Below are 20,607 nucleotides of genomic sequence, written 5' to 3'. Positions count from 1 at the left end.
GTTCTACTATAAGGACACATGCACATGAATGTTCACTGTAGCACTGTTTACAGTAGCAAAGACCTGGAACCAACCCAAATGCCCATCGATGATAGACTGAACTGGGAAAATGTGGCACATATACACCATGGAATATTATGCAGCAATCAAAAATGACGAGTTCTTGTCCTTTGTAGGGACATGGATGAATCTGGAGAACATCATTTTCAGCAAACTGACACATGAACAGAAAATGAAATACCACATATTCTCATAGGCAGGTGAGGAAAAATGAGAACACATGGACACGGGGAAGGGGGTAGTACACACTGGGGTCTAATGGGGGAAATAGGGGAGGGACAGCCTGGGGAGAAATGCCAAATGTGGGTGAAGGGGAGGAAGGCAGCAAAACACACTGCCATGAGTGTACCTATGCAACTATCTTGCACATTCTGCACATGTACCCCAAAACCTAAAATGCAATAAAAAAGTGTTCTCATTCTGAGAACATTTAATTTATCCCATTTATTTTATTATATTAAACATTTATTATATTGAAATAAATTTATCTTTAATTTCTTTAAAAAAAAAAAAAGAGCAAAATAATTAAGAATGTATTCATTCAATTTTGAATTTGAACTAACGTATCCTAGTCCTGACAACCTTGAGGAAAATGGAAAAGATGAAGGAAGATGGAAAAAATGATAATTTTTCGTACTCTCATTCCAGTTTTCCCAAAGCTTCTTCCCCAAATCATAAAAAGTGACCGCCCACCAATATAGATCAGAACAATAGATGTTCCTTTAAACCACTTATAGGTGACTCGACATCTAAGCTTTCCTAATTTCCTTGTAAGCAATCAAAAACATCTTATAGTTGATGCTAATTCCTAACAATGGATATCTAAAAATAAGTAAGTGGTATTGCCAAGTTTTGACTTGAATTGATTATTTTTAAAAATTGCTGCTTTTTATGTTTAAAACTTAAATTGGATCAGCTGGCCACCAAATGTGGCAAAGAACTAAACTTATTCATTGCTGTTTTCTAATTATAGATATTATTAGATCACAGACTGTAGAGTGGTTGTGGGTTGATATGGATCATAAATCCTTTCAAAGATGTGAAGAAGTCTTGTCCTTCACAGATGAGGATGATTTAGTTCTTAATATCAAGTAGAGTAATGGGGCTATACTTACTTACTTATTGTCAAATTGCTTCTGAAAATAAGGCAGTGTGTGGCTCTATATTTGCTGGTCTGTATTTGTACATTTGCATTAGAAAAAAGTCTTCCCTGTGATTGATAAAAATCCCCAAATATATGCTGATGATTTTCTAGCTGTAAAGTCTGATTTTAGTCCTAGCTTCCAAGCATTAAGATCGTAATTCTATAGTAAATAACGTTGGGTGGTTACCTATTAGAGCAATATTTTGTGAACTGTTGATTTAATGAACAATATATTTACAGAACTTATCACACTTTAATGTTCCTAGTGCTTATATAGTGCCACAGAACTGTTTATGATCCTTAGTTCTCTCAGGAAAAAAAAAGAAGTAATTTTCTTTGTAATGAAATGGAAGAAATGCTCTTTGAGAAGAGTAAGTGCCTTTTGAAAAGCCCTTTTCTGCACTGATAGAAAGGAGGAGCTATCACAGAACTCAGGGGGCTATTTCCCTCTTGTGTTGCGATTGAAAATAAGTCAGAACAGAAGCAATGAGTTTCCTTTACAGTTGAAGGAATGTAATTTACATGTTAAGAATTTATTGACTATAAAATTTGGGAAACTTTTGGAACCTAGGATGTCATAATACATCCCCACTTGAAATGGTTAAAGAAAAATTTCCAAAGCCAGAAGAAAATCTCATAATTCTCAAAGCCACTCAAGTTATGCAATCTCCTAATATTTTATTCATTAAGCATTCAGTCAATTTCAACTAGGGTATCACTCACCTAGGTCACCAGCAAGTTAACGACACAGCCAGATTTTTGTGCTCTTTTAGATTTCAATTAAAATAAAAACATTCTCCTTTTTACCTTCCTATAGTTTTCCATGAGGCATAATCCTACCTCTTCCAGCCTGTAACCAGTATTGTCTTCTTAAGAATGAGGATTTGTGAAATATCCACAGCTCCATCTTGCCCAACATTTAGGGTATGGTGACAATATCCATTGAAGTCCCATATCTTAAAAGAAAAATTAAAACCGCCTTTGAGACAGGAAGATAAACTTTTATGTTTATAGTCTGAACTAGGATTCATTTAGGATATGTAATCATTAAAGAAAATCAACCCGTCACCGAATTTTGCCACTATATCACTCTTGTAATACCATGAAATATCTGTTTCGTTTTTAATCCCCATTTCTTGGCACATTCACTTTAAAAAACCTCAGACTCTCTCTAGTTATAAGAGTCTTTAGTATGTTAATGATATGACTCCAGGCTGGGGACACCTACATAGCTTCAGGGTGGGGCTCAGTGTCAAGAAACACCAAGGCATGATTAGAAGGTGGAAACTTCAGCCCGACCCCAAAACTTGCAGGGAGCAGACAGGGGCTTAAAGTTGAGTTCATCTCCAGTGGTGAATGATGGAATCAATCATGCCTGTGTAATGAAGCCTTCATAAAAACACAAGTATGGGAGTTGAAGAGATTCTAGAGAGGTGAACATATGTGGAGGTTGCTGGTGGGTGAAAAGCCCAGTACAGAAGAGTGTGTCCACATGACTTACATTATGTATCTCTTCCACCTGTCTGTTCATCTGTGTCCTTTGTAATACCACTTATAATTGATGAATACATGTACGTCAAGTGTTTCCCTGAGTTCTGTAAGCCATTCTAGCAAATTAATCAGATCCAAGGAGGTCACAAGAATGCTGACTTAACAGCCTGTCAATCAGAAGCACAAGTTACAACCTATTTTTGACTGGCATCTAAGGGAAGAAACAGACTGAACCCTCAGCCTGTGGGATCTGACTCTATCTCCAAGTATATGGTGTCAGAATAGAATTGAATTGGAGGACACCCAACTGGTGTTTTCTGGAAAATCTACCACAGAATTGGTGTGTGGGAAAAATCCCCACACACATTTTGGTGACCAGAGACATGTATTGTATTCAGTGTGGTGGTAGGAGAAACTGATTTTTTCCTATATAAAGTCATGCATCACTTAATACCAGGATACTTTCGGAGAAATGCATCATTGGGTGATTTTGTCACTGTGCCAATATCATGCAGTGTATTTATACAAACCTAAATGGTACAGTCTACTAAACATCTAGACTATATGGCATAGCCTATTGCTCCTAGGCTACAAAACTGTATAGCATGTTACTGTACTGTACCACAGTAAATATTTATGTATCTAAACAGAGAAAGTACAGTAGAAATATGGTATTATAATCTTAAGGGAACACGTTCGTATATGCAGTCTGTTGTGAACTGAAATGTTTTAGACAGTGCATGACTGTACCTATTTTAGACTCTTCTGGTAACTCGATCAATCTATTCTAATAGTTCTTCAAATGCTATACATCAATATGTATTCTAAACGGAGAGTCTATATAAAATCATGAGGAAAACCATTTTGGAATCTGTTGAAATCCTGATGTTTTCACTGTGTTTAAATTTCTTCCTCATCTGTGACACGGGAACTTTACTCCTCAGGAATGCTTGGAGGATTAAACAGCTGATACAGACCCTGAAACAGTCATCATTTACTAGATTTCTCATTCTCTATTGATTAAAATCTCCTCTTGCTAATGGGTGCCAGACTCAGTCCTCAAGAGGGCACAAGCAGTTCTAGTTTACCTGCTCAGGCAGTGCAGGGAAAACTTAAGCCCAATAGGCATACTTTAAAAGGGAACATCATTACATTAGTAGCAGTTAAGACTAAGCACTACTATGAAACCTTGTTGGCCCATCATACACAGAGATCACACTGGCGCCATCGAAATTAAAATGCAGGCCAGGCATTGTGGCTCATGCCTGTAATCCCAGCAGTTTGAGAGGCTGAGGCAGCCGGATCACCTGAGATCAGGAGTTTGAGACCAGCCCGACCAACATGGTGAACCCCATCTCCACTACGATTACAAAAGTCAGCTGGGTATGATGGTGCATACCTATAATCCCAGCTACTCGGGAGGCTGAGAGAGGAGAATCACTTGAACCTGGGATGCAGAGGTTGCAGTGAGCCAGGATCACCCCCACTACAGCCTGTCTCAAAAAAAAAATTAAAACGCATATACCCTTTGGCTTAAAAATTCAGCTTCTGGAAAATCATCCCACAGATACATTCATATGTGTAAAATGACATATTTTCAGACATATTCTTGCAGCATTGTTAAAAAGCAAGATTTGAATCAATGTTGCTCACTAGTAAGTAAGGAATTATACAATCAGAATAAGGAATATCTATGCAGTAGCATATAATGTAGCCATAAAGAAAAATGAGTCATCTCCATTTTCCTAGACTTTGCAAAACTCAGCCACCTGTGGAAGCTCAAGCAAGTTGATTTAACTCTGGGCTTCAGTTTCCTCATTTGCAAAATCAGGATGATTGTAGTACCTTACAGACCTACACATATATGTGTGTGTGAAGTGCTTCAAATAGAGCCTGGTTCATAGTAAGAATGGAATAAAAATTAGCTAACATTATCATTGTATCCATTTATACGAGTCAATATCCAAGACAGAAAAATGCAAATGCAGAACAGCTGCCATCAAGAAACAAATGGCCAGGCACAGTGGCACATCTTTGTAATCCCAGCTACTCAGGAGGCTGAGGCAGTAAGATCACTTGAACCTGGGAGTCTGAGACCTACCTGGGAAATATAGTGAGACCCTGTCTCTAAAAACAAGCAAACAAAAAAGAATGACTGGTCGGGCGCAGTGATTCACGCCTGTAATCCCAGCACTTTGGAAGGCCGAGGTGGGCAGATCACAAGGTCAGGAGATGGAGAACATCCTGGCCAACATGGTGAAACCTCGTCTCTACTGAAAATACAAAAATTAACAGGGTGTGGTGACGTGTGCCTGTAATCCCAGCTACTTGGGGGCCTGAGGCAGGAGAATCTCTTGAACCTGGGAGGCAGAGATTGGAGTGAGCCAAGATCACGCCATTGCATTCCAGCCTGGTGAAAGAGCGAGACTGTCTCGAAAAAAAAAAAAAAAAAAAGGACTGAATGAAAATAAACAAATGGTGCTTATGGCTAGAAGGATGCACAAGAAAACAATAGCAGTGGTGGCCTCAGAGAAGGAGCTGGAAACAAGGATTATATATTTTCATTATATGTCTATTTTATTTTATTTCAAAATTTTATTGTATGCATGTATTAATTATAAAAATATTAAAAATAGACTCTTCAAAATCATGATGAATAAGTTAATTTTAAGTCTGATTACATAGGTACTGAATTTCAATTCTACATTATAAATTAGACTGGAAAATGTCATTCGTTTTTATTTCTTCATAGAATATGGCCAGAGCAACTCAGCCCTGGTTTATGTGTCTTACACCGAAGTTGCCAGACTTCAGAATTCTGTTGTGCTCTTGTGATTAAAATAAACGCACCTTCAGAAGCAGTTATTATACTACTACATTCCCATTAACTTCTAAGATGTCAAAACTTCAGTTGAGATTTGAGGCGCATACATACTCTTCATTCATCTCACTGTTTTCCTCTAAAATGGTTCTTACCAAGTAAACCTAAAACAATTTCCACAAGTAGCTATTGCAAAGATCTGAATGTCCCCAGGTCCTACCAAGCCCCTTAGCTGGGACTATTTTAGCAACATCTACAAGGTACGCCTTACCCTAGATTCTATACATAGTTACTTTCCAAGATAGAGGTAAACGGAACCTGATCATTCACTTCAATATTCAGTTTATTCTCACACCCCGGGACTGGTAAGTGAGATATTGGCTTTTCCTATTTCCCTGAACCACTGTTTAGTACTCTAGCTCTAGTTATTTCTCTTATTTCATCTCAATTATTGGGATTACAGTTGTCCTGGTACCTTTACACATCTTATCAGCTCTTTTGTAAACTAGATTACTTTACTTAAACCCAAATCTTCACTTAATACCTCATTCCATTAACCTTCTCCTAGGCCAACTTATACTGATTTCCAGAGATTCCTTTCTCAACCTACCATAGCACCTTCCTCATACTAATGATTGCCAGCCTGTAATCCCCCTGAATACTTAAAGTTCTAGGCTGTTCTACGTACTTGTCCCATATCCAGGTAGCTTTCCATCACCCTCCTCTACAGCTTAACTGAGTGCATCATAAACTACACCATGGAAGGCAGACTAATACCCACTTATAGCAGGTTTGAGAAACACTCAAAGTTTATTCAGGAAATTACTGCTGTTGCCTCTAAGTGGCACAAACCGTTTCCAATCACAGACTCATTATTCTTGGGGCTGAATGGAGCAGAGAAGGTTCACTGGTAGACATAACTTCAGATAGCAAGTATCTAGTTTTTCATGAAAAGTTGACCATTAAGAAAATGAATGAGAATTACACAACAAAAAACTTAGAACCATAAAATCATGTTAGTTTAGAATGCATAAGATTATGATTATTCTTTCTACTATCCTTCTTCACTATCTGAATTTCACATAACAAAAAGAATTACAAAATAGGTTTACCTTTAAACGTTTATTTCTTGAAAAATTTACGTCTATGATACTTTTTAAAGTTTACTTAAGTGGTCCTGATTTCTCATTTAATTTTTAAAAAGAAAACTAGAGACATTAGCACATGAAATTATCCAGGCATCGTATTCCCCAAAGTAGACCTGTATTCAGTACACTGAAAAAGGGGCTTTCTGAAATAAGTAAGCCAAGTTGTTCTTTCATTCTAAATAATTCAGAAAAATTTATTCATTTTTCCACAGAGGTTTATTTTTCTAGCAGCTTTGTTATTAGATGGTTTGAGTTATTTCACTCTTGTCTCATTTCTCTTCTTGCAATGCCAAAAAGGCAAAAATGAGAATATCTATAACCATGTCTTCTGGCACAGTATTTTAGTCTCCTCATATCTGAACAGAAAAGCATCATTGTGTTCGCACCTTTATACTCCCATCTGTGCTGCCAGTCAAAAGCCGAGTCTCATTTGCATAAAGGGCCATAGTGCTGATTTCCGCGTTGCCATGGCAACCAGTAAACTGTTTGATCTTCTGCCCAGTGTCTATCATCCAGAAGGAAACAGTGGACCCTGTATCAGAGCTGATTACCTAAGAGAAAATAACATTTTAAAGAAATTAAATATAGTCTCAGAATCAACCATTTATATTTCAATAAAGATATTCAGCCTGTGTATTTCTAGTATGAAGATCTCTCAACAGTAAGACATTTTTGTAATGGACTTTCTTTCTGATAAGCTGGTAACACTTCACTTTCCACTAGACATGAGGTAATGAAGTCATGACCCTCTTTATCAGAGAAGATAGGAATCTGCTTTCCTTACTCACTATTCAGCTTTAGTGTCTAGAGGCCGTTCTGAAATCAAATTCTGAAAATAAACTTACGAATCTTTCCCATTTAGATGAGAAAGCTGATTTTACTAGTCATGATGCTCTGACACTATTTACTATTTGAAAAATATTTTATAATATAGCAGCTTTCATTTAGCATTCAGAAAAGCTTTACCAGCCATTATGAAAAAGTTAATTTCAATAAATTACTAGAGCTATGCTTTAATGCCATTAGTCCTTTGCTGTCTTTTCCCCAAACTGTGTATATTTTTATGGCTAAACACAATTATCGATGGATTACTAAAAGAAAGAGCATGGGTTAAATATAAATCTACATACACACTTTGAGAGGAAGACAGCAAAACATGCTAGAAGAGAAAGGATTATATACAGCAGTTCAAAAATAAGAAATTGTATAGTAGCAAGTAGACTGCTAATTTCAGCTCAAGATATTTACTTTAAGAGATTCATAGGTTAAAGCCACCTAGCTAATAGGACTTTGGAAACCAAAATAACGAAAGCAAAATAATAAGCACGTAAATAGGAAGTTGTCTAAACCAATATGTAGATTTTAAGAAAGCTTAAAGTATATCTTTTTCTGTTTAGGTATTGATTACCATTGTATAAATGTAAATGTATTAATATGTTAAAATTGAATGCTGCATTTTCATAATCAAATTGATTGAAGTTTATCAAATGTATATTCAGAAGGACTGGATAGGTGGCCATCACTCTACAACCGCTTGCATAGCATCCGGGCTTCATACTGGCAATGGAACTTCACCAATAAAATCGTGCTCTCAAGGAGTCGATCTGTCGTCTATAGGCTACACCAGTATATTAAAACCACCTGGGGAACTTTAAAAAGCATCACTGCATACCAGACCAGAAACTCAAGATTCATTTGGCCAAGGACAGGAATAGCTAAAGAGCTTCACAGGTGATTTAAATGTACAGCCTGACCTAAGACCTGCTGGTCTAGATGAAGAAACAGACAAAAAACAGATAAATGCCAAAGAATGCTTCAAGTTTAGAGGTATCACCTTTGGCTGCTGTGCAAGCAGAGTGGAAAACCTGAAATCCACTTGCTGGAGTTGGGGGATTGGGTTAGGGAGAGAAGGAGCGAGGAGCAATTAGGATTCAGAGAAATTAGTAACTGATCTGGGATTGAAGATAGTGACATGTATTTATTATAAGGTGTTCCCCAAACCCTTTCACTCATTATATCATTTGATCTTTTAGAAAACTCTGTGAGATAATATTACCATCATTATTTTACCAATAATGAAATTGAGTTTGTAATCAAGTAATGTCCCCAAACTTACAGGTTCGAATCCTAGACATAGCCGTATCATAAGGTCTTCCTCTATTCCAGCATGGTATTCCAGATAACAGTTCACTTAGAAAAGTACTTGGAGAATATTCCAAGTGTGAGAAACAATACAAAGTTTAATGGAGCTTGAGTGCAGAGTATTTGAAGGGACAAATATGGGGGATATCAAAAGAGGAGGCAAGCTGAATATGGAATTTTAGAAACCTCTAGTAAGCAGTTCTAGAGAATCTTGAGGAATGTAGAAAGTTAATTGTACTGGGAGAGGGCCCATAGTTTTCATCTATTACCATCATCAGGGCCAATGATTAAGAACGATGTTTTTAGTCTTTTAGATTAATGAAGAAAAGAGTAATATAGTGGTTTTTGTTAGTTCGCTTGTAAAGATACATCTTGCAGCAATATGGAGAACAAACCTGGGTTTGAGGAAGACCATTTGGGGCTCCTGGATTATTAAATCCAGGTAAGAGATTCTCACCTAACAGAGTAGTTCTGGAGGTACAAAGGAGGGGAGAAATTGAAAGAAAGGGCCATGATTTAGCAACGTTTGTGTCTCAACAAAGAACTAATAAAGAGCATGGGATCCTTTTAGCCCTTTTTTTTCTGAAATTACAACTTCATTGAGACAATTTCATAAATGAAGTAAACCTGTATTTGTTACATTTCTCTGTGAAATCAAAAGTGCTTTAAATATTTAATTAGCATTGTTAAACTACTGTGTAATTTCAATAACCAAATGATCTGGGTCTTTGAAATAATGTAACAACACATTAATTATCATTCCATGTCATTAACTGTGTTTCTATTTGATTTTGTTTGTGCAATATACACCGTGGTTCAGACTGGATCTGGAGTCAGGATGCCTAACTGAATGTCAGCTGCCTCACTAGTTGTTCTACCTTGGACATTAAAGTCAAGCACATTACTTTACCTTCTTTATGCTTCAATTTCCTCATTTATAAACCACAGATATTCATAGTAAATACTTCGAACCATTGTTATGTTTAAACAAACATTTTTAAAGCATTTACCACGGTGCATGGCACAGCTATAAATCATAAAAGTGAGCAGGTGTTACTGTTCTAAGCTTATTTGTCTGACCTCTTAGTTAGGCTTGTATCACTATGCATATCCAAATCAATTTAAGAAAAATAGTATCTTGCTTTCCTCCAACTGACAGTGAATATAGACAATTACATTTTAGAAAACAGATTTTAGATACACATTGAAATTTTGAATTAGGAGTTTCTCACAAGTGCTTAGGAAACTGGATTACATTTATTAAAGATCATAAAAATATAATTTTCCAAGCTTGTTTGAAAATTTTGATAGTGGTCTTTTAAGAAAAGGTTAAAAATTGTGAAGGATTTTATTTCTATTCAAAAGTATTTTAAATTATTTTAAATTGACACATAACTACATACTTATGGGGTACAGTGTGATATTTTGATACATGTGCACAATTAATGATCAACAAGGTAACTACCATATTCATCACCTTAAACATCATTTTTTTGTTGAAACATTCAAAATCCATTCTTCTAGCTGTTTGAAAATATATAAGTTAATTATAGTCACCTGATAGTGCTATAGAACACTAGAACTTATTCTTCTGATCTAGCTGTACTAAAGGGCATTTTCTGAGCAGCTATTATATGTTAGCCATTTCAAAACCAAAAGATGGGAATTCTCTAACAGAAATAAAAGAGCCATATTCAAAAAAAAGATTTGCTTACCTGTTCAGGGCATCACCCAGATTACAAAGCATCTAATCATTCACCCCACCACTGTTATCTAATGTAGACATTCAATGAGGAATTAGTAATGCTCACTTTTTGCCATTTTATACTCTTTCCCCTGCCCACCTGACTGAGCCCAAACATACTATTCATCAGTTTTCATCAGCTTTCTCTGCTCATTTAACAATTTCTCATGAAATCTAAATCAGTCATGACAACAGCATATAGCCAGTCTGATTTCATTTTATGGCAATCTGCCTCACTGTGCAGTCTGCAGGAAAACAATGTCTTGAAACTGACTATGTTACAAACATACACCAGTATTAACCAGAATCTACTCTCACTATGACAATATTGGAATACAAGAATAACAATACAGGTAAAAAGGCATCCAAAGTTTAGTGAAAGAGGAGTGCTTTTAACACTACTTGGATTGACTACAGGACAGTGGAAACTATTTTTAGCAAGGTGTTTTCATCAGCAATAAAGCCCAGGAATAAGTCTTGGTGTCACATTTCTATGCCACATTTTAATGATACCAAATCTCTTTAAGTGTGCAGTTTATTTCTGATTATCTCTTATCAGTCTAGACCTCAGCTAATGAGAATGGAGCCCTAAGAGGCTGCAGAGTGGAAATGGTGCTAACAATCACACTCTAGGGCACATGGGCCTCCTGAGTAGAACATTGTTCTGATGGGAACAGTCTCCCTCTTATGAAGCTCAGTCTCCATTTTATGTAGCTCCCTCTTATGTAGCTTGTTTAGGAATGTGTGTCTTTTTTGTTTCTCTCATCTGAACCTGTCACAGCTAATCAGAAAATTCTATGACATGTGAGGCTGTATTCATGTCACCTAATTGTCTTCATGATATTCTAATAACAGTAGGCACTTTAGTTGTCTTTTATGTGAATTTCAACTCCTAGGTCTAAGGAAAAAAAACAGGAATAAAAAAATTACAGCAGCAAATGTCACCAGCAGCAGAGGGTTGAGATATTTGATTCCATTGCTGTTTATAATTTTATTTTTTTTAGTCAGTGTTGTTTATGGTCCTATAATGTAAAATAGGTTACTTCCTTTATTTCCATTTTGTAGCAAATCTCTAGAAGTTACATCTCAGTGAATAGGGAGGTGAGGAGAATGACGATGTCTGGAGTACTGGTACAAAGTATTCAAATATTTTAGGGCAGCCATTCTTTATAAATCTTACCTATTGAATTCTCTTTTCTTAATTGGTAATCTGCTCTTTCAAATTCATTATTTGAATATATTGAATACCTGTAATATGCAAGGCCCTAGATCTAGACACTGCTGATACAGCAGTGAGTAAGTTCTGCTCTTATATTTTGTCCAGGGAGAAAGGCAACAAGATCAGAAAATCACACACACACATGTAAATGTGTGTGTGTGTGTGTGTGTGTGTGTGTGTATATGATATTTGGTGGCAATAAAGGTTATGGAGAAAAATATAGCTGAGAAGGAAGCAGAAGGCTTTTGTCATAGGTTCAAAACTGGGGAGTCTGGGAAGGTCTCCCTGAGGAATCATTTGAGGAAAGACATAACTGAGATGAAGAAGTGAGCCAAGCAGATACGTGGGTGAAAAGAGTTCCAGACAAAAGAAACAGCAGTGCAAAGGCCCTGAGGCACCATGTCCTTGGCACATTCAAGGAATAGCAAGGAAACCAGCAAGGCTTATGCAGTGTGAAGGAAGGGAAGAGCCATTGCCTGAGGTCAGTGCACAGAGATCTAAAATAATTCAAAACTCCCTTAAGAACTAGGGGACAAATTTTTTAAAAAATCTTTCCTCTTTTTGGCTAATATTAATTTAGCATTTACCTTTGCTTTAATTTCATGTATCTTTATATACAATGTCATTTGTCCTTAAGAAAAATTCTTCAAGGGATGTATTACAATTAGTGTTTTATGGACAAGAAAGCTGAAGCTTAGAGGAATTGAATCACCTGCTCCGTGTAAAGGACTGGGAACTCTGCCTGACTCTAAAACTCCACCAGTTTTCTTACTCAAAAAATCTACTGAAAACAGCTGAGGCTGTGATGATGAAAGAGGCTGAGGAAATGGTCCTCTCCTATGTTGCTTTGGTGTAGCTTTATGGAGAGCATTTGGCAATATTTGTCAAGATTACAGATGTAAATATTCCCTGCCCCAATAATTCCAACTCTAGAAATTTATCCCACAGATATTTTCTCACCAGTGTTAAGTGTTCTAAGCACAAAGTGAAAAACTGCTAAATTATTTGTGACAAAAACTGCTGGAATGGACCTAAATGTCTAACGAAGTCTGTAATATGCATGCAATGGAATACTATGCAAGTATGAAAATGGGCAAGGATACTCTTTATGAGATAAAACTATCTTTAGGATATGTTGTTAGGTGTAAAAGCAATATACACAGCAGTTGGTATCTATAAAATGCTATTTTTGTTAAAAAGCCTACAAAATATATTCTTAAATATTGAGTTATTAAATATTACATATCTATTTCAAAGAATAAGTTTACCCTGCAACAACACAGGAGTTAGTGATGCCTACCCCAACAGTTAAAAATTTGTATGTAATGTTGATCCCCCAAAAACTTAAGTACTATATTCTACCGTTGACCAGAAGCCTTACTGATAAACAGTTAATATATATTTTCTATGTTATATGTACTATATACTGTATTCTTACAACAAAGCAAGCTGGAGAAAATAAAATGTTAAGAAAATTATACTTAACTACTTATTGAGTGGAAGTCAGTCATCAGGGTCTCCATTCGTGTTGTCCTCACATTGAATAGGCTGAGGAGGAGGAAGAGGAAGGGTTGGTCTTTCTGTCTCAGGGGTGACGGAGACCACAAGGGTGGAGGAGGTGGAAGGGGAATCGGGAGAGGCAGGCACACTTAGTGTAACTTCACAGAAATATATTGTAATTTCTGTCTGACTTTTTTGCTTTTTTTATTTCTCTAAAAATGTTTCCATATAATACCAATCCCTCTTCAATATTTGCATTAGTTTCAGTGCCCATATTGTAGAAGGGTCTATGTCATAAAATAAGTCAAAAAGCAGTCTTGAATAATCAGAACTAAATAATAATCAGTCTTGAATAATCGGAGTCTACCTGATTGTCTAATATCCATTTGTTTCTGACACTGCTTTTTCTTTCTTCATTTTTCTTTCTTTTTTTTTTTTTTTTTTTTGAGACGGAGTTTCACTCTTGTTACCAAGGCTGGGGTGCAATGGCGCAATCTCGGCTCACCGCAACCTCCGCCTCCTGGGTTCTCACAATTCTCCTGCCTCAGCCTCCCAAGCAGCTGGGACTACAGGCATGCACCACCATGCCCAGCTAAGTTTTTTTTTGTATTTTTAGTAGAGACGGGGTTTCACCATGTTGACCAGGATGGTCTCGATCTCTTGACCTCGTGATCCACCCACCTCGGCCTCCCAAAGTGCTGGGATTACAGGCGTGAGCCACCGCGTCTGGCACTGCTTTTCTATATCTTCTTTCTCAGTCACTGGTTTGGAAGCATTCATCTTCATCAAGTCATCTTCTGTTCATTCATTCCTCTGATTGTTTATCACATCTTGGATTTCCCCAAAATCCCTATTTTGAAACCCTTCACCTCACCCCCATTCTCACCTTTTGTTCCGTGTTCACATTCTCTCTCATGATTTCCTCGATTGGCTCTGTTGTAGATGCTGTGAAGTCACGTGCAACATATGGACAGTTTTCTCCAGCAGGAATTTATTGTTTTCAGTTAGAGGGCTTTCATGACTCTTTCTCTAACAATGAGGGCATCTTCAATCGCATGATCCTTCAGGCTTTCATAATGTTCTCTCTACTCTGATTCTTTTCCATAGCATTGATAGTCCTTTTCATAGAGTACCACGTGGTAATCAGCCTTAAAGGGTTGATTTAGAGATGTTGCGTTTGGGGGAAAGTAGATCACCTTGATGCCTTCAGTGTTGAAATCATGGAAGTCTGTGTGGCCAGGAGCATTGTGTAATATCAAAAGAACTTTAAAACGCAGTCTCTTACTGGTAAGGTGCTTCCTGACTTCAAGGACAAAGTATTGAAGGGACCAGCTCAGAAAAACATTCTCATCGTCCAGGCCTTCATGTTATACAGCCAAAAGAATAGCAGCTGGTGTTTGTCTTTTCCATTCTAGGCTCGGAAGTTAGCAGCTATATAGACAAGTGCTGTCCTGATCATAAACCTGGCTGCATTTGCACAAAATAGCAGAGTTGGCCTATCTCTTCCTGCCCTAAATCCTGGTGCTTGCTTCTCTTCTTTATTAATAAACATACTTTGTGACATTTTTTTCAGAACAAGGCATCTTCATCTGCTTTAAAAAGTTGTTCAGGCAGCAATCCTTTCTTCTCAAAGATTTTCTTAATGATTTCTGGGAACTCATTTGCTGCTTCTCAATTGGCAGAATCTGCTCCTCCTGATATTTTGATATTTTTTTAATGCCAAACTCTTTTCTAAAATTATCGAACTATCCTTGGCTTGTATTAAGTTCTCTAGCTTTTGATATTTCACCTTTCTTTTGCTTTAAATTATTGTATAATAACTGCTCATTATCTAATCATATTAGTCTATAAGTATGCCTTTCTTATAGCGGCCTGCCCCCATATAAGACCTGTATTTTCAATATGAGGTAAAAAGGTATTTCACAAAAAAAGTATATGGTTTTTGCACCTGCTGGTGTAACTATAGCAATGGCCTCATTAATCTCTTGTTATTTTCATGGTTGCCCTAATGCTGGATTTGTTTATATTGAAATGGCAAGCAACCACAGCTGCAGACCTCAATCTATGGTACATATCAAGCAACTCAGATTTATCTTGCAATGTCATGACTTCTCTCTGTTTCTTGGTAGTACTTACAGCATCCTTGGTGGCACTTCTTAAAGGCTCTATAGTATTATTCAAACTTTATGGTACTGAAATAAACAAGATGAAAAATATGCAAGAAGTTCGAGAGATCACATTTTACCGAGACAGGTAATTTAACATAGAGAGCAACTGAACCAACTGCTCATGTGAAGATGGTTAGTATCATATGGCATTTTAAACAAATGCAACACTTGAGCTCACCACAACAGCAACAGGGGGGTGGCTATGAAATTATTGCAGTAGTACAGTATGTGCTACAGTTAATTTTATCCAGTTGTAATTTAATAATAATTTTTTTTTGAGACAGTCACTTCATCACTAGGCTGGACTGCAGTGGCACGATTTTGGCTCACTGCAACCTCCATCTCCCAGTTCAAGCAATTCTCCTGCCCTCCTGCCTCAGCCTCCTGAGTAGTTGGGAATACAGGTGTGTACCACCACACCTAGCTAATTTTTGTATTTTTAGTAGAGACTGGGTTTCACCACGTTGGCCAGGATAGTCTCCATCTCTTGACCTTGTGATCTGCGCACCTCGGCCACCCGAAGTGCTAGGATTACAGGTGTGCACTAGCACGCCTGGCCACTTAATACTATACCTTTTTGTTTACACTTCTCTTGACTGCAAATGGTGCCATGTATAGTCTGTGTTTGTATACATAAGTTTTGATAAATTTTAACTTTTTATAATTTGTGTATATCTTATGGTGCTAATAATAAAATAGGCTAGTATATACATATATTTTATGCATTCATTATATATATATATATATATACTATATATATGAAACATTTTCTTAATTTTTTTATATTTCTGGGTGATTTATCTGTGAGTTTAATTGTTGCAAATCTATGAAAAAGTTCCAATATTTGTTTTTAAAAATCTGTGTGGAGCCAGGCACCGTGACTTGTGCCTGTAATCCCAGCTACTCAGGAAGCTGAGGCAACAGTCACTTGAGGCCAGGAGTTCAAGGCTGCACTGAGCCATGATCATGCCACCACACTTCAGCCTGGACAACACAGTGGAAAAAAACAGATACAAGTGGCCCCTTGCAGTTCAAATCAGTGATGTTGAAGGGTCAACTGTGTATATATAAAGAAAAATATATATTTACTTGTTTGAGAGTAGAATAGCCCTTAAGGATTACTTGTGGAAGTCATAAAACTGGTTACCTACAGGAGAGGAAACTAGGGAGGCAGTGGCAGGGGGATGAGAGAAAATATTTGCCATATATTTTTGTTCTGAATTTTTTAACATGTAAACGTATGACTTCCAAACTAATCAATTAAATAAACATATGTATCTGCCCATACATGTACGTGTGCATGTACATGTATGTTTTTGCATAACCTCTAAAACTAGGAACTTATGTTTCCATCAAGTGACCACAGCACAGTCTCAGGACTGACATATAACCAATTACAACTTTAAGTGAGGGAGAAAACAAACACAAAAGAAACACCACAACTGTTATTAACAGGAGCATCACCTGGTGCCCAGCGTTGAAACGGGAAAGGAGAAAATTTTTATTGTGTACATCCAGTTCTGTTCAAAAAAGAAACTCATGGGTTTTGCACTACATATAAGCCCTATGAAGGTAGACTGTCCTGTATGTTGGAGTACGTTGCCCTCAAGCCTGTCCTCTTTTCTCCGACTTTACAATTACCAAGGGAACCCCCAATTGAATTGTTTGGGTTCTCAAATACCCTTAATTCCCAGAAAATGATGTGCAGAAAAGAGGACAAAGATATGCTATCAAGAGAAAATTACACCTTATCCCTCATTTTCTAAATAATGAAAGGCCACATGTTTATACGTTTTGGATATGCATATGGATACATGAGCTGTTTGGACCACGATAATCTAAGATAAAGTAACTATAAATTGTAAATAAGGTTAAGGGTAGAAAAGTTTGCTATAAAATTTGGAATTCAATTTTATAGAAAATAACTTTGTGCAGATGCTATACATGTATACATAATAAAATTTTTAACAGATTTTTTTTAGTGTTTACCTTTGATATATTTTTATATTGTGTTACAGTAAAGAAACAAAAAGCTTCAATTAAATGATGATAAATACTTGCTTGTCAGTTAATTTTGAAGCAACCAAAGGTAAGGACACCACTCTGGCTGTGACCTGGACCAGCCCTATTTTTAATAAACAAATTAGCAGTTTGTAGATAGTGTAATAATCAATCCTGAAGACATAGCATCACTCCAGATAAAGTGAAGAGGGTCTAGTATTCAAATTTGCAAAGCTAGCATATCTCTGGATTATGAAAACCCCACAAAGAATCTCAGAAGATCTTCTGAACTAGGTCAGACAGTGGCCACCTGGCTTATCTCTTTAGGTAACCAAGTATGCGATTAATATATTAGAGGTTAGAAGTGGGATAAAAAAGTAAGATTCTAGGAGGCAATTTGTTTAGCAAATTATCTGATATTACATATCCTTTAGCCTAGAAATTTACTCCTAAGAATTTACCCTAAAGAGATATATCCATAAGTATGAATGTATTTACCTACCAAAAAAATTCATAATAGTAAGTCTCCATCAAGGGAAATGGATCAGTAAATTATGATCCATATATACAATAGGCTACTATGCTACCTTTTAAAAATGATAAAGTAGGGGCTGGGCACAGTGGCTCATGACTGTAATCTCAGCACTCTGGGAGGCCTAGACGGGCGGATCACCTGAGGTCAGGAGTTCAAGACCAGCCTGGCCAACATGGTGAAACCCCATCTTTTAAAAATAAAATGAAATAAAGTAAAATAAAATAAAAATGATAAAGTAGTTCTACATTTAGCCACAAGGAAATGTATTCTAGTATATTATTGAATAAAAAAGTATGTTACAGAGCCGTATTTATGTAAAATAGTCTATGCACAGAAAGTTGTTTAGAATATTAGCAATAGTTTCATATTTGAGCTTTACTGCATTGCTTTAATTTTTTACAATAATCATGTAATGTTTTGCGTGTCATTGCCAAAAAAGTTATTTCAATAAGAAATTGTAAATACCATTCACTCTATTAAAATTTGATGACCCTTAAATGTCTAGCTTGATTATAAATGTGTCCAAGATTCCCAGCAAACTGAAACATTATCTACTTTACAAAAATATATAAACCTATATCATTAGGATTAGGATTATAATCATAGCACAAATATTTTATCTATTCTAGTTTATATATCTAGAAATACGTGTTTTAAAGTTTCCTAAATTCATAAGGGTTTTTGTTAGTTCTTAAATGAAGCTTTTTACAAGAAAACAAAGTGCAAAGATGGTTCATTAGATCTGTCTCCAAGATATTGAATTGCTCTAATTCTTTCAAAATTGTACATTCCAAGGACTCCCTCATCCATCACAACTTGTTCTGCTGCTAGCTGTGAGGGCAAACAGGTGAAATAAAGTATACGGTTTCTTTTAAAAGGCTTTGCATGGCTTAACACAACTTTCCTAGATTAGAATACAAAAAAAGGAAGGTAAATAAAAGTCAAGGAAATGTGCCAAGCTGCTTTTATAAAGAGTTACACTGGGTCCCAACTGAAGTCCAAATGCAAGGAAATAACAAAGTGTAGGCAACATGTGGAAATGACAACAGTAGGGAAGGTTTTCATTAAGTTCAAGCAAAGGGACAGTGTTCAAGAAAGACAGCAAATCAAGTAATACAAGCTCAAGAGACCATGGTCTGAAAAAGCACGGGTTCCTGTTACACTTGGGATGAAAAATGGCAATGACTTATCAAGTCTAGTGGTTAAGCATTCATTTTGTGCTCAGAACAGTGTTAGGAACTGTGCGAAAATACAAAAACGGAAGAAAAGAATCTTCCCTTCCCACCAAAAATAGAGGAAGAGAGAGAAATAAGTTTAGTTAAATGTTTAACTGGGAAAAGAACTAAAAAACTGTGACCAGTGTTCAGGAAGAGGAGAGGTAAGCGTGGGTTGAGATGGCTCTGGAGACTTCAGGGAGCTGAGGACCAAAGCTGAGGCTTGCAACTAGATGTTTACAAGACGAAACTGCAATAGCAAAGAAGACAAGGAGAAGGATAAACAACTTCCCCACCTCAAGGGGCATTCCTGAGAAGAAGCAGGGGTAGCGACAAACTGCAAATCAGGGTACCCTTTCTAATTCTTCCAAACATTTGTCACCACATGCCACATTGTGAAAATACAGATTAAGGAATCTCAAAAAGTTAATAAGAAAAGGTGATGTCATAAAGCAGCAATGGTCACCCTAAGTGGTATGAGGGACCTGAAAGAGCCTTTCAGGGTTGGCAGCATGGGAGATAAGAGGACACTTCCAAGATTTCAGCCCTAACAAGGCAATGCCGGGGAGGCACATGCTATTCCCATTATAAGAGCAGACATTCCCTTAGCCATAAGAACAATGTTGTTATCACACATTACACATCATGCAGCCTTTAGAAAACTCCACTCTACACTTTAGAGAGAATGAAAGTTTAGAAAGCAAATAATAAATTAATATTATGATGAAAATAGTTCTGACCTCCCAGATTCCCTGAGATCTGAGTCTCCCAGAGGTTCAAGATCACACTGTGAAAAATGTTTTAACCTCAATTCTATGCTTTCTTTTTCCAAGACCAGACAGTGATACATTCAACAAATGACCATCACAATCTGGTTCTAAGCTCCTTCTACTGCTTCAACTCCCACAATGTCTATAAAGTATTCCCAAACGTGCCACACCAAAACCCTCTCTCCAAAAATATGCTGTGAGTGCTCAAGCTTCTTTGCAGGTGCTCTTATTGTATCTTCTGTCGAGAATTACTTCCTCCTTCTCTTAGAGATTTTAGCTTTCAGAGCTCTGCTGAAATGTGACCAACACCGGCCCCAGGCAGAATTGATCACTCTCCATAAAGAGCATCTTGCTTTTACCTCTATTTCATTTTACTACGTTCTACAGTTTCCTTGTTAGTAATGTGTCTCCCTTCCCTTCTTTCATTCCACAATCCTGTAATGAGCACTTGTCCAGCAATCATCAGAACTAAGGATAGGATCCAGATTTTCCCTTAAAGAGCTACTTGGGGGAAGAAACTACAGTGTATTAATCTCTAATTCTTCATTCTTCGCACCCAACACTTGTTCCAAACGGTTTTATTTGCTTTGTCTAATTACCGTGAAATGATAAGTTATCAGTGGCTGATGGGAATGTGAGTAATATTTTTT

The 20,607-nt window shown here is 36.8% G+C and overlaps 1 protein-coding gene across 1 annotated transcript in view; it reads right to left on the bottom strand.

The window, feature by feature from the left end:
- The window catches only part of WDR49 (WD repeat domain 49), a 165,698-nt gene that overhangs the window by 58,915 nt on the left and 86,176 nt on the right, over positions 1–20,607 (bottom strand). The window contains exons 9-10 of the mRNA XM_035278281.3: positions 7,051–7,215; positions 2,045–2,160 (exon numbers count right to left, since the gene is read on the bottom strand). Of these exons, the coding sequence (XP_035134172.3) occupies positions 2,045–2,160; positions 7,051–7,215 (281 nt within the window). The remainder of the gene's footprint in view (positions 1–2,044; positions 2,161–7,050; positions 7,216–20,607) is intronic.

This window comes from Callithrix jacchus, chromosome 17 (assembly GCF_049354715.1).
Source record: "Callithrix jacchus isolate 240 chromosome 17, calJac240_pri, whole genome shotgun sequence".
Lineage (NCBI taxonomy): Eukaryota > Metazoa > Chordata > Mammalia > Primates > Cebidae > Callithrix > Callithrix jacchus.
The sequence above is the reverse complement of the archived record's forward strand: the minus strand, read 5'-3'. Positions and strand labels throughout refer to the sequence as shown.